We start from the raw sequence: 14,030 nt of genomic DNA, 5'->3' as shown, positions 1-14,030 counted from the left end.
GCTGAGGCTGCGGCTGCTGTCCCCCCTCCCCCCCGCCCGCCCCCCCCCCGCCCCGCTGAACCCCAGAAGGAGGCAAGGTGGTTGCAAAGTTAAGGCTGGGACATTGTCTTTGTCACTCAGAACAACACAGAGCCAGGCCAGTGAGACGCGAGAGGAGGCGGTGGCGGAGGACGAGGTGGTGGTGGAGGAGGAGGAGGAAGAGGAGGAGAAGGAGGCAAAGGAGGAGGAGAAGGGGAAGAGGCAGATGAGATGAATAAAGACCTGCGGAGAAGGCGGTGCGAGGAGCGCGGCGGCCGGGCTGAGGCGTGCGCGCTCGCGTCCCGGAGGCGCCCGGCCGCCCCGGCCGGCAGAGGAAGCCCCCAGTGAGGACCCTGCCCGGTCGCTCATAGCGCTCCCACCATCAGCCCTGCCCGAGGCGCCGAGCCCCGGCCCCAGAGAGTCCCTCGCACGCATCCATCTAGAGGCCAATCTTTGCAAAGAACACACATTGGGAACTAGAGGTTGCAAGTCTAAACCCAGATCAACCACGTGGGGCTTTTTAATCCCTTTCCAGCTTGCGGTGTATCTCCAGTGAAAAGCTCAAATTGTCCATTACTGACACGTATTTTGAAGTCTTCTCCTCCGAAATAAAGCCTCATTGTGCATTTTATTTCTTTTCTGATATGGTAAGGGGGTGGGGGAGGAAAGAACCCATCATTCTGAGCCTCGGAACCACCACTTTCTTTTCCTAACTTGTTAAGTGTTTTGACGGCGCACCAAAACGGGTAAAAAAAAAAAAAAAAAAAAGCCTACTTGAATAACTTTACACTCTCCAGCCCCGCGTTGCTTGCACTTTCTGGCTGATCATCTAAAGGCTCGGAAAGTAACAATCAGAGCTCCTAATGATAAGGTGTCATGGTGTTGAAGACAAGAGAGCCAAGATGAAGCTTTCACACCTTGAATTTTTATTTAGTGTAATTTCCCACAAATCGTTCTGAACTATTTGTTTTGCAAAGGAGTGGGTTTACCCTCCTCTCTCACTAGGTCTAACGTCTCCTAAGGCTTTAATCTGATGGTGGGGAGGGGGCGGGGGGTGGTGCCTACAGTATAAAAAAATCAATATAGCAAGTCAGAAGCAATTGAAGTTCAAGGGCATGGGCTGCTTGTACCATTTCTATTTCTCGCATCCTCGAGCTGGACATCAACAGCCTCGGGAGAGAGAAACACGCAGCGCGCGGGGCAGAGACCTTAATTAAAGTTTCTTTTGTCCGCGTCTGAATTGGGGGATGTTGCTGGATTCCTTTGCATTGGGGAGCGCGCATCCGGTGGCGAAGGCGCGGTGGGGAGGATCCAGGGCAAGACTGTCCTCTGTAATACTCACAACCTCCCCCGCAAACCCAACAACAGTCCGGGAAGATATCCCCGTAAACCCACACAATGAAGGGGAGGAGGAGACGCGCGCGGAGTTGGTTCCCACCAGACAGCGGGGTTTTATAAACAGATCGGAATCCTTTTCCAAGCTTTTCCCCAATCGTTTATTCCGGGGCAGAATCTCTCACCCAGAGACACGATTTCACCCCCTTCCAGTCAACACTTCCTGCCCTTTTCTCCTCCCACTCACATTGAAAAGCTTGGGAGCCCTAAAAGGGTGTTGATGGCGGGGGTGATAAATAAATAAATAAATGACACTACGCGTGCGGTGGAGGAGAAAGGAGGGGGAGGGAGAGGCAAAGCGAGGAGAGGGAAGAGAAAAAGTAGGGAGAGGAGAACCAGGAGGAGAAAGCTCAGAGGCAAAAGGGAAACAGTAGTCAAAGCAAGAAGAGAAAGAAGAAAGGAGAGAGGAAGACGGTAAGGCTGTTCAGGACTGAAATGACCCTGGCTTTGAAGAGACTTGGGAGGGCTCCCAGTCCAGGTGCCTGGAAGGACCTGGGGATAGTCCTTCTGCCCCGAGCTCCCCCCCCCGGGACCACAGGGGTGTCTGAGCCCTGGCCGCCGCTCCCCCATAAATTCCTCGTGGCACCGAGAGGAAGCACGCCAGGTCTCCGCCGTCCCTTCACTGCCCCGGCTGATAATTTACCTCTTTGTCTTTAATAAAAAGCTGACTTTTTCTGTCAAGCTCTGCACCGGGAAAGTAACAATCGTATTTCAGGTTGAAAGCTTCTATTACTGCTGGGTTTTGGAGGCTGTGATAAAATCTTCATCGACGTGAAGGTTCCTTCTGGTTGGCTTGGGTCGGAAGTCCTAAGATGGGGGCCGCCCTTCCCCGGGTTGGGGGCAGGGGGCAGGGGCGCGGGGAACCCGGCGGTGCGGAGGGAGGAGGAAGCTACGAGGTCAGAGGAAACCCAAGACTCCTGGGGCACCAAAGGGCTTCCCGCAGTCGGGGAATGAGCCCTGGGGAGGAGCCTTTCGCGAGAACGTGAGCGCGCCCCAACACGCCTCAGACCTCATAAACCCACTTGGCAAAGACCGGGGAAGCGGCTGGCGGACCGACTGCGGTGAACTCAAGAAATTAACCTTGCGCTGCAATTAAACGGGCTGCCGCCCTTTCACACTCACCTCGAGCGACCGTGATAGAGAGCTCCCGAACCGGCCGCGGGGGGACCTGGCTCCTCCCTCCCGTCCCAGGAGAAGGGGACAAAAAGGGGAGATGGACTTGGAGATGGCCCCGCCCTTCAAACGCTCCAATCCTTGGAAACTAAACCTCCTTTCCAAGCCTCCACGTCTAGAAGGGACAAAGGCAGCGAGGAGATCCAGAGACCGATGGGGGAGATAGGTGGCTTTCGGGTTTCTCAAGGGGGTGCTCTGGGCGAAAGGTACAATGGCTGAGTTTCCATTCCAAATACAGGACAGTCTTTAGAAGACCATCTTCTGGTTTAGAAGCAAATTGACTTACCAAAGCCGTGAAGCAAACTACTGCAAAACTCCCGCATAGCCCTGCTTTTTGAATGTGGAGGGCTAAAATTTCAGTTAACGATGCCATACACACATTTTCCGACCTTTTTTGAAGTCACAAGTGTCTTAACTCTCCATCTAAGATAATGGAAAGAAATTAACATGAAAGAAATAAACATGGTGGGGGAGTGGGCTTTTTGTTTGCCTGCTTGTTTTGATTGGGGGTAGCTTTCTTTCAAATGATACGAAGGCATTTGGATAAATAAAAGCTAGGTCACTCAAGGAAAGTGATGTGGCTGAAGGTTTTAGTGAAAACCTTGACAAACTTGGCACTTAAGTAACTGTAATTATGCTTTGCCATTAGCGGACCATTAAGATATACAGGAGAAAGTTCACACCTCCTGCTGTTTCATTCCCTAAGAATATTCACAAAGATAATACAAGCCTCGTTGGGTTATCTTCTCCACCAGAAGGGTTAATTTCTAAAATTTTTAATTAAAATGGAAAAGCTTAGGTTTTGTACACAGGCAACAATGTGAGGCAAGTCTCGTGGGGACACATTGGCTCTGTGAAATTTGCCTTTTGTTACTGTACCCTATGCCATTATTCCCCTGGAGTCATATGGGATTTCAAGACTTTGTTAATGTTCCAGGAAGTATGAATACGTGGGAAGTCTGGACTTTCTTCTCCCTTATCATGGGTGACTGGCATACAGACTCCTCATAAAGGGAAATTATGGCTCATCAAAAGAGTGACTTTATGAGCATTAATAGAATAATAAATCTTGCAATTTTAGTTCAAGAAACAGTGGAGTCCTATAATCAGAGTGACCCATGCAAATATGATCCACTTACTTGCCCAACTCTAGCAGGATAGGGATAGTCTATAAATCATTTTGGTTTTTAAAGGTTAGGAAAGGAAAGTGTCCAGACCTCTCAAAAGTGTTTATGGGGGGAAAGGGGACTTCTATCCCCTACAGGAAGGAATCATGGAAAGAAGGAAGAGTTGGTCCAGAGGCTACATTAAAAAGATAGAATTTCAACTGAAACAAGAGTGAATAGATGTTTTAATGTCATTGTTTCAACATTTACATTATATCATATAAAAAAGGGAAAGTCCTGCTTCCTGAAAACTATGCAAAAAAAATTCCAGTTTATAATCCCACTTTCTAAATTCCAGTTGCAAAACTGTTCAGGCTGATGATTTTAGCAAAACAAAGAGTAGATGAATACAGAGTATGGCTTTTTCAGAAGTCTTAATTATTCCGTCTTTAAACATTTGACCACACACCTCTTGAACTTGGTGGTATTTTCCTTCCTATGTAAAACTAATTTCCCATGCCATGCAATATAGTCTTTTTACTATTTGAGTTATTTTCAATGGGCTATTTATTTTGAATTTTTGAGATCTTTTACTGTTGTTGGAAATGACTAGTCCTTGAAAAGTTTTTTTTAAGACTTAAAATTGGATAATTATGGACTCTCCAGATATCAAAAAAGTGAAGTCGCTAACACACCTTCTTTCTGATCCCTTACCGAAAAATCAATATATTTTCATAAACCCAAACCTAAACATATGTAACTAGTTGACTACTGTCCACGCCTAGGGAGAAGTGACTGAAAGAAGACAAACGTGGATAATTCATGATTCTGAACAGCTCCCAAAGGAACAGAAATTGCGATAACTTATATTAAACTTCCCCTGTATGAATCTTTGTACGCATACCTTTGAGTACCAAAGAAGATGTTTCAATAGCAATGTTCTAAAAAAAAATTTTTTTAAGTCTTTTGCCCATAGGTAGAAGTTAAATTTACAGTTCTATCAAACTAGTTACTGTAATATGGACCATTCATGCGGAATGTCCATTAACCATTGAATATTTGTTTAGCATCTACAATATGCCATACTCAGCTGAATACCAGGGATACAAAGATGAATAAGAGAAGATGCGTCAAAGTCTAAATGCGTGATCTACTTCAGGAACCACTAGCTTTAAAATGCCATTATATGGATTTATATAGAACTTTAGATTTTTACTCACTCAAAAGCAATACAGGACTTTGGCCAATAAGGAGACTATGATTAATTTGAACATTTTTGTTCATACTATAGAGTTAGTAGGAAGTAATATTGCGTTAAAATATTTTAAAGCCAGTGTCTTGCCTTAACTCATAATTTAACATGAAATTCTAACTAGAGAAGATCTTTTTAGGAAGAAAGAGCTGTGTTAGATCAACTATGATTAGATTAACCAAAATTTGTAAGAAAGACTCAACTGAAGGATTGTCTATTTTTTGAGGTATCCCGTCTAGCAGACAGACCAGTATTTCCAGATTCCTACTAGTTGCATTCAAACTGAAGCACAGAGAGGGGATGTGACCTAGTCAGGAACACAGAGCTGGTCAAAGGCAGTCAGCTCTACAAGCTATGCTTCCATGCAGTTTCCTAAAGTTATCATTCTGATATCACCTTCAAGATTTTTTTTTTTTTGACATGCTTCCATACTACTTGTACTGTTATTTACTTAACATATATTATTTTTAAATGAACTTAAAAAAATCTTAGCTCCATCAAAAGTAATATGACTAATGAAATCACAAGTCCGATGGGCTATTAATATATAAATTTTAATACACATCAAAATAAATATATTATTAAAATTAGAATAAAGAAGAAAGATTTGGGATTAAAAAACTAGTCTGATAGTATACATGCCAAACTCTTAATGGTAAGAAGTGAGAAAGGTGAAAAAGAAAGTGTTTGAGTTATTTTTTTATGTACAAACAGGAATCACTTTTATAATTTAAAAACTCAGAGAAAATTGTATGGTCTAGTGGTGGCTAGCACAGCCCCAAAGTAAGCCTTTTCATTATATATACTTAGAGGAATTAAACATTAGCACAAGTCTTTTAAGTGCGATTTAACAATATATATTTAAAGTCTTAAAATGTTCACACTTTTTGTTCCCTTAATTCCTCCTCTTAGAATCTACCCTAAGGAAACAGTCAAAAATGTAGAAAAGATTTACACAAAAAAATGACAGAGGTAAAGTAAACAATTGAAAATAACTTGTGATTAGGAGAAGAGGAATGGTTAGTCAATAATAAATCTCCACTATGACATATTAGGCAGCTTAAAATTATTTACAAAGATTTTGTAATTAAATAGAAAAATGGCCTCTTGCTAGGTGAAAGACCTAGACATAAAGTTATGATCACTGATTATTTTTTCATAATGCACACACTCAGAAATCACTTTCAAAGGAAATATACCAGCGTGTCAATAGTAAATTGACTTATTAAAGGTTTAGGAAATGTAGAACTTATAAGTGATCTATATAAGTTATATAAGTATATAAACCACATATATACATATATGTGTGTGCATATACATATATACACACAAGATGGAGTTGACTGCTTTGTTTGAACTGAATTGTCACTTATCTGTTTTAGTATTTCAAAACATTTTAAAGTTAAATGATAGAACCCACTTTTATGTGTCTGGTAATTATAAATATGTCTTGAAGATCTTATTAATATTGCTAATAAAACTGTCACAGTATCTGTTTTTCACAAAGATAATTTAATTTGCTTTTTTACAGGGACAATAGGAAGATTTGAGTGAGTATTTTGAGTACATTTTATATACAAAAGGAAATTTAGGGCCAAAGAGATTGAATGATTTAACCTAAGGTCTTCTGACGCTAATAGTGTAAGGAAGACTAAAGTCCAGTTCTCCCAATTTCTACTGTTATGTTTTGAAATCTAGAATTCCATACAATCTCAAAAATATTGCCAAATACTATCAAAGGAAATTTTCTTTTGGGCCATATGAAAAAAGGTTATCTTCATCAAATATGTGAATGAAAGCTCTGATACTCTTTTACACCTAAAAAATTAGCAGAAATATATACTGTATATGTATGTATATGTATATTTATATTTCCCAGTTGTTAAGAGTATATATAATTCTCAGTTGTTGAAGATACGGAAAAATAGACCCTCTAGTTCTCTGTTAGTGGAAATACGAAAAGTTTCAATCTTTCTGGATGTATTAGAAGTCTTTAACCCAGGAATTTAACTTTTTTTTTTTTTTTTTTTTTTTTTTTTTGCGGTACGTGGGCCTCTCACTATTGCGGGCTCTCCCGTTGAGCAGCACAGGCTCCGGGCGCGCAGGTTCAGCGGTCATGGCTCATGGGCCTAGCTGCTTTGCGGCATGTGGGATCTTCCCGGACCGGGGCACGTACCCGTGTCCCCTGCATCAGCAGGCGGACTGTCAACCACTGTGCCACCAGGGAAGCCCCCCAAGGAATTTAACTTTTAAAACTTGACTTGGGAAATATTAATAACTGTCATCAAAAACTTCTGTACAAGGGAGTTCCCTGTGGCATTAGTACCCCACAACAAGTGACTGGTTAAAGAAATTATGTTCATCTATGTAATAGGAAGTTATATAGCTATCAAATTCTGTAAGAAATATTAAATGATAGTGAAATATTTACATGATTTTTTGATAAGGGGAAAATCGATTTCAAAACAATATGTATAACACTATCTCATATTTGTAAATGTGTGTGTGCATCTAGGCATTGAAGAATAATTTTAAAAGTATAATCAAAGTGTTAACGGTAGTTTTTTCCAGGTGATGTAATTTTTTCTAGGTGATGTAATTATGAGTACATTATATATTTTTTTCTACTGTGGCTTCTTAGATTTTTAAACATTTGTACAATGAATCTCTCTCTTGCAATTAGAAAGAAAAAGATTTAGAACTCCCAAATAAACTTTGCTAGCACAAGATTTCTTTTATATCATAAAGACTGACCAAACCAAACATTTGTCTAATTTGTAAAAAACAAAAATTTTAACTGTGCGGTTTTATTAATCATTATTGAAAATGCACACACCTTGAAATCCTTGCATACATTCGATTCCCCAAACAGCCTTTACCCAGAGTTCAATGCTTCTGGTACAGATTTTGGGTAATAACTTCCAGCACCAAGGTTACCTTGACTTTGCATCCACCAAGCATCACCCATGACTGGCCCCTTGTAGATTTCATGTGAGTTGCCCTTCAGGAGAGTCTATATACTCTCTTCTGTCTATTATGTTGGGGTGTGCTTTCCCAGCAAGCTGCTAAAAACAGTGTTTCACAAAAGTTACTCATTGGCTACATGTTCTTTTAAGTGTCTGGAATGCAGAACAAGTTTATTTTTTAGTATCTTTCTGATGTTTTTCAAGGTGGTATTTTAAGTGAGTATTTATTGATTTAATGTTTATAATAAAGACAAATCCAGCTCTAATAACGAACATCTACTTACTAGTTTCCAGCTCCTGCTCTTATGAGTGATGACCTTGGGCTCCATGCATCAGTTTCCACATCTGTAAAAGAAGTATAATTAAATACTTATAGGATTGCTGAGGATTTTTTAAAATTAATTTTTATTGGAGTGTAGTTGATTTACAGTGTTGTGGTTATGAGGATTTTTTAAAAATGTATATAAGGAACATGAAAATCTGTAACTGCTAGCTAATATTATGATCTATGTCCTTTTTTTGCGGTACGCAGGCCCCTCACTGTTGTGGCCTCTCCCGTTGCAGAGCACAGGCTCCGGTCGCGCAGGCTCAGTGGCCATGGCTCACGGGCCCAGCTGCTCCACAGCATGTGGGATCTTCCCGGACCAGGGCACGAACCCGTGGACCCTGCATTGGCAGGCGGACTCTCAGCCACTGCGCCACCAGGGAAATCCTATGTCCTTTTTTTTCTTTTTTTCTTTCTTTTTTTTTTTTGTCACAGGGCGCGACATGTGGGATCTCAGTTCCCCCGCCAGGGATCGAACCTGTGTCCCCTGCATTAGAAGCATGGATTCTTAACCACTGGACCACCAGGGAAGTCCCTGATCTATGTTCTTATAGCTTTACTGTGAGGTGACATAGGTGAGGTGAAGAGCCCTAAATCTGGAGTCAAGAGTTAGGTATCGGACTTCCCTAGTGGCCCAGTGGTTAAGAATCCACCTGCCAGTGCAGGGGACACGGCTTCAAGCCCTGGTCCGGGAAGATCCCACATGTCACAGAGCAACTAAGCCTGTGCGCCAAAACTACTGAGCCTGAGCTTTAGAGCCTGCGAGCCACAACTACCGAAGCCCGTGCGCCTAGAGCCCGTGCTCTGCAGCAAGAGAAGCCACGGCAATGAGAAGCCCATGCACGAAGAGTAGCCCCTGCTGGCTGCAACTAGAGAAAGCCCCCGTGCAGCAACGAAGACCCAACACAGCCAAAAACTATAAATAAATAAGTAAATTTATTTTTTTTTTAAAAAAGAGTTAGGTATCTAGTCCAGGAAATCAAAACCAGAATATGTACACATAACAAAAGAAATTCATTATATTTAAACAAATCTTTAAAATCAACAGTGATCATTTAAAATAAAAAACCTAAGTATGACTAATTGTATCTAAGTTCTCCTATTACTATTTGTTTCTGTTAGTTAGTTCACTTTGTCATTTGCTAAAACTCAGCCACCAAGCATGTGGCAGTAGGGCCAAAGGATTTTTTCTGGTTTTTTTAAAATTAATTTTGATTGGAGTATAGTTGCTTTACAATGTTGTGTTAGTTTCTACTGTACAGCAAAGTGAATCAGCTATACGTGTACCTATATCCCCTCCTTTTTTTGGATTTCCTTCCCATTTAGGTCACCACAGAGCATTGAGTAGAGTTCCCTGAGCTATACAGTAAGTTCTCATTACAAAGGTTTTCTAAAAGTGGGAAAGAAAATCTTAAAATCAAGAAAAAATTTTTATTGATATCTCAAATCCAAGAAATGGTTGTATAGGCTCAGAAAAATCCATACAATGCAGAATTGTTATAATAAATGTAAATAAGTAAACTATAGCAAATGCGGAGCATTTTATTTTACTTCTTTTTTCTGTGAATTGTATAGAGATCACCATTGTTCATTGGTCTAGCTTCTGGATCAGCACTGTTCTGTTGGAGCACAATTTGAAAACCACTGATCTATTCCAGATGAGAAAATGGTCTCAAGGAAAAGTGATTTGCCCAGAATTACAGACTAAGGTATTGAAGATCCAGACCTGCCCAGTTCCTCTTTATGGCAATTTCCGCTCTTCTAGCAAAAGAGATTTCCTTGAGCTGGTAGTAAACCAAAAACTCAGTTACCTTCTTTTTTCCTTCCCTCCTTCTCTTCCTCCTCCCTCTCTCCCTTCCTTTCTAAGGTTTCCCAGAAATGAGAAACTGTACTTTACATGACCAACAATAATTAACGGCTTAGTCAACCAATAAATAATTTTTATGCTTTCTCTAAATTATTTTGATGACTTTCAGTTCATTTCATCTTTTTTTCTAACCCAGAGGATTAGCAAAACAGCTAATTGTGGTCTTCATATATCAACATCTTCTGCTCCTTGGGAATGTTTAGGGTTTTCCTTCACCTTTTCCTTTTCATCTTTCACTCTAAAAGGGTTTTTATAGGCTTAGGACCAGGAAAGAAAAAACAAAGAACAAAGGTGGCGTAAGGTTTTTTTGCACCTGGAAAATTATAATTCTGCTTTTATTTCATATAGAGATATAAATGGAGAAACATAGCACTATTCTACTTATCAGGGATCATGTGAAAGAAGAAAAGTTCATTGTTCTGGCCCTTTTGTGTTCACTCTATATCATGCAGCATTCACAAAGGAATTATTCCTATGATTGAGAAGAGAGATAGGCTGGTGCTCTCATTTGACTTACAACAGAGCCCTGAATTTGAAATTAGTAAGGACTTTTTAAATATCATGAACATGGAATTATAGTATCAACTTGGTTATCAAATTAACTCTGTATATACTAGAACTGAATGATAAAGCATATAACATGGAAGAAGGAAAGCAATAGTGCTTGTTATTACAGTTCCATTTGACTATAGTCAGGATCTAGTAGATGCTCCTGTCCCATCCACTGAGGAGACTGCAAAATCCAAGGCATCACAGGTGAACTGTCACCTGAACAACAACTCAGGAACATGAGCCCTCATCAGGCAAAGGGATATGGTATTTGTAAGAGAAGATGCACAGATTTTTTCGGAGGCTGGGAAAAGCCTTAACGCACTGGATCAGAAATAGGAACCTCTGGCATCTGTAAATGATCTCACAAAGCCTTTCCCATGTACAGTTTTAAAATCTATTCTTCACAGCAGTTTATGACATGAAGATTATTTCTTCTGTTTTATATTTGGAGAAACCAAGGCTCAAAGCAGTCCAGTGACTTTGCCCAAGATCATTCAACAAGCACTTGGACTTGAACTCAGGACTTCTGATTCCAGATAGCATCGTCTTTCTCATTGTCAAGTATTAAACTCCCAAGATGACATAGTAATATGTTTTTTCCATTTATCTATCTATCTCTAGATATATTTCCTGATTATTTAGCAAATACAGAAAAATAAAAGAATATCTAGTCCCAAAACACAGAGAGAATTAGTATTATTCTCTGTCGTTCTTGTCTGTATTTCTCCCTTTGTGGTTTGATAGTCTATGTTCTTTGCTTTTTTTTTTGCGTATGCAGGCCTCTCACTGTTGTGGCCTCTCCCGTTGTGGAGCACAGGCTCCAGACACGCAGGCTCAGCGGCCATGGCTCACGGGCCCAGCCACTCCGCGGCATGTGGGATCCTCCCAGACCGGGGCACGAACCCATGTCCCCTGCACAGGCAGGCGGACTCCCAACCACTGCGCCACCAGGGAAGCCCTCTTTGCTTATTTTTTTGTGTATGTGCATTTTGTGTGTGTACCTTTACATTGACTTGTGATGTTCACTTTATAGATTAAGAATATTAACTCCTAATATGTAATAAAATATTTTTCTTAGTTTTTATTTACTTTTAACTTTAATAATAATGCTTTTTGATACCTAAAAGTTACAATTTTTATGTTTAAATTTATTGATCATTTTCTCTATGCTTTCTATCATTGGTATAGTTTATACTTTCAAGCCCCCTAATAGGACAACTATTCATTTACATATTTGTTGTGTTTTTACTAACTCCAAGATTTTTATTTTCACATTTAACTCTACAAACTATGTACAATTTATTTTTTAATATGTGATATGAGGTAGGGGTTAAACTTAATTGTTTTCCAAATCATTAACTAAATCGTCTCAGCATTATTTAAAAAGCATCCTTCCTGAGACCTCCCGGCTCGACTGGCTGCGCAGGAGGCGGTAAAATGTCTGCTCCAGGATCCTACCAGGCGGCTGCGAGACCTTCCTCGGTGCCGACTGTGCCCCTGTCCTATGAAGAGACAGTTTCTGTTAACAGTTACTACCCCACACTTCCAGCACCTATGCCTGGGCCGGCCACGGGGCTCATGACGGGCCCGGATGGGAAGGGCATGAATCCGCCTGCGTACTACACCCAGCCAGTGCCTGTCCCCAATGCCAATGCAATTGCTGTGCAGACAGTCCGCGTGCAGCAGCCCATCTCCTTTTTCGACCGCACGGTCCAGATGTGTTGTCCTTCCTGCAACAAGATGATCGTGACTCAGCTGTCCTATAATGCCAGCGCCCTCACCTGGCTCTCCTGCCGGAGCCTGTGCCTGTTGGGGTTCATGGCGGGCTGCTGCTTCATCCCTTTCTGTGTGGACGCCCTGTAGGATGTGGACCACTACTGTCCCAACTGCAAAGCTCTCCTGGGCACCTACAAGCGTTTGTAGGACTCAGCCAGACCTGAAGGGAGCCGTGTGCTGCAGGAAGGCCTTTCTGACTCTCACCCAGCTCCGCCCCTGGTGAAGGCTCCATTTTGGTGGTCTCATCTCTCCAGGGTCTCCACCTTCGTGTCTTCTTTTGGGGGGAAAATATCGCAAAAATAACACACCTCCAAACCCCAGAAATTGCTGCTTGGTGTCGTGCACAGGACATGCAAAGACATTCTCCTTGAGTGCTGGTTCAAGGGTTTCCTGCCTCCCCATCTGTGACCCCAAGTCATCCCATCCAACTGTGATCATTGTCCAGTCTGAGTATCTTCTGGTGATTTGCCACTGGCTGGCTTCTTTTTTTTTTTGCTTCAGTGGGCCTTTCTCTTGGTGGTCTCAAACTGAGAAGCCCCAGATTGCCTTATTTTTGAAGCTGTTCTGGCCCCAGTACGGCTGAACCAACCTTTAGTGCCTACCGTCATAGCCATCTGTTTCCACTTCTGATGACAAAAATCTTGCCTTACAGTCTAAGGGCTTGGCTCTCAGATTCTGCAACTGCAGGCTTTTAAATAGCACACAAATTCACTTTAATTTCTTAATTCGTTTTTAAGTACAGGGAGGGGTTATTCACACCCATCAGACACAAAGCCATGAGGTCATAAACGCAGGCTTGGAATAGAAGGCTGGATCTTTACACTGATCCGCCTTCTTTGGACCAGATCCTCAGCCACTTTCTACGAAGGGCTTTTTTTTTTTTTTGGTAGAGGAATTGTTTGTATTAACCGTTTTTGTGACCTCCTTTTGGTCTTAAACACCTTTGAACATAATTTTGAAAGGAGGGATTTTTAGAACCGTTTTCCTTATCCATATGACTGGTATCATTTTCCCATTTGCCAATGCACTCTCACATTTTTTTTTTTTTTTTTTTGCCTTAACAGAAAAAGTAATGGGGATAATTTCATCCACTGCTTTCACTTGGGTTTAGTGTGGTTCCTAAAAGACCTCCATAATGGAACTCTTAAAGAGGGTCCCCTTTTGGGTTCCTGGTGGATATTTGGAAAGACAAAGGAAAGCGTGTTTGAGCACGTCTAAGTACCATGGTGCTGAAAAGTGTGGGGACCTGACTGTTTCAAAGGCATCTGAAGTCTGGGTTTTATTTTTCAGAAATCAATTTGTTGTATAACATCTGAAGACATGATTTCTAGGACTGAAGCAGCAAGCCAGAGTTCTCGGTTTGCTGCTGTGTCATCTTTGAAATCAAGACAAAGCTGGGCTCAACTTTCAAGAGTTCCCGTTTTGATAATAAATAGGCACAGGGAACGCATGTGAATAATATTATGTAGAAATCAAGCCTAGGCCTTGATCGAAAATCTGTATATTAGTTGAAAATTATAGTCATAACCCATTGATTCAGCTTATTCATTTGATGTTTTGAAAGTTCCAGTAATTATTTTTGCAATGACTATGGATACTA

General features: G+C 41.3%; 1 protein-coding gene across 1 annotated transcript; it reads left to right on the top strand.

Annotated features, from left to right (window-relative positions):
• The first annotated feature begins 12,074 nt into the window (after positions 1–12,074).
• On the top strand, positions 12,075–12,890 carry LOC309803731 (lipopolysaccharide-induced tumor necrosis factor-alpha factor homolog). The gene has a single exon (XM_082620383.1). It carries the CDS (start codon positions 12,092–12,094, stop codon positions 12,515–12,517), a length of 426 nt encoding a protein of 141 aa, XP_082476509.1. The 5' UTR covers positions 12,075–12,091; the 3' UTR covers positions 12,518–12,890.
• Positions 12,891–14,030: the final 1,140 nt, after the last annotated feature.

The sequence above is a fragment of the Mesoplodon mirus genome (genome assembly GCF_964341445.2).
Source record: "Mesoplodon mirus genome assembly, chromosome: 1".
NCBI classification, from domain to species: Eukaryota; Metazoa; Chordata; class Mammalia; order Artiodactyla; family Ziphiidae; genus Mesoplodon; species Mesoplodon mirus.
Note: the sequence above shows the minus strand (reverse complement) of the source record. Positions and strands in the feature narration are given on the sequence as shown.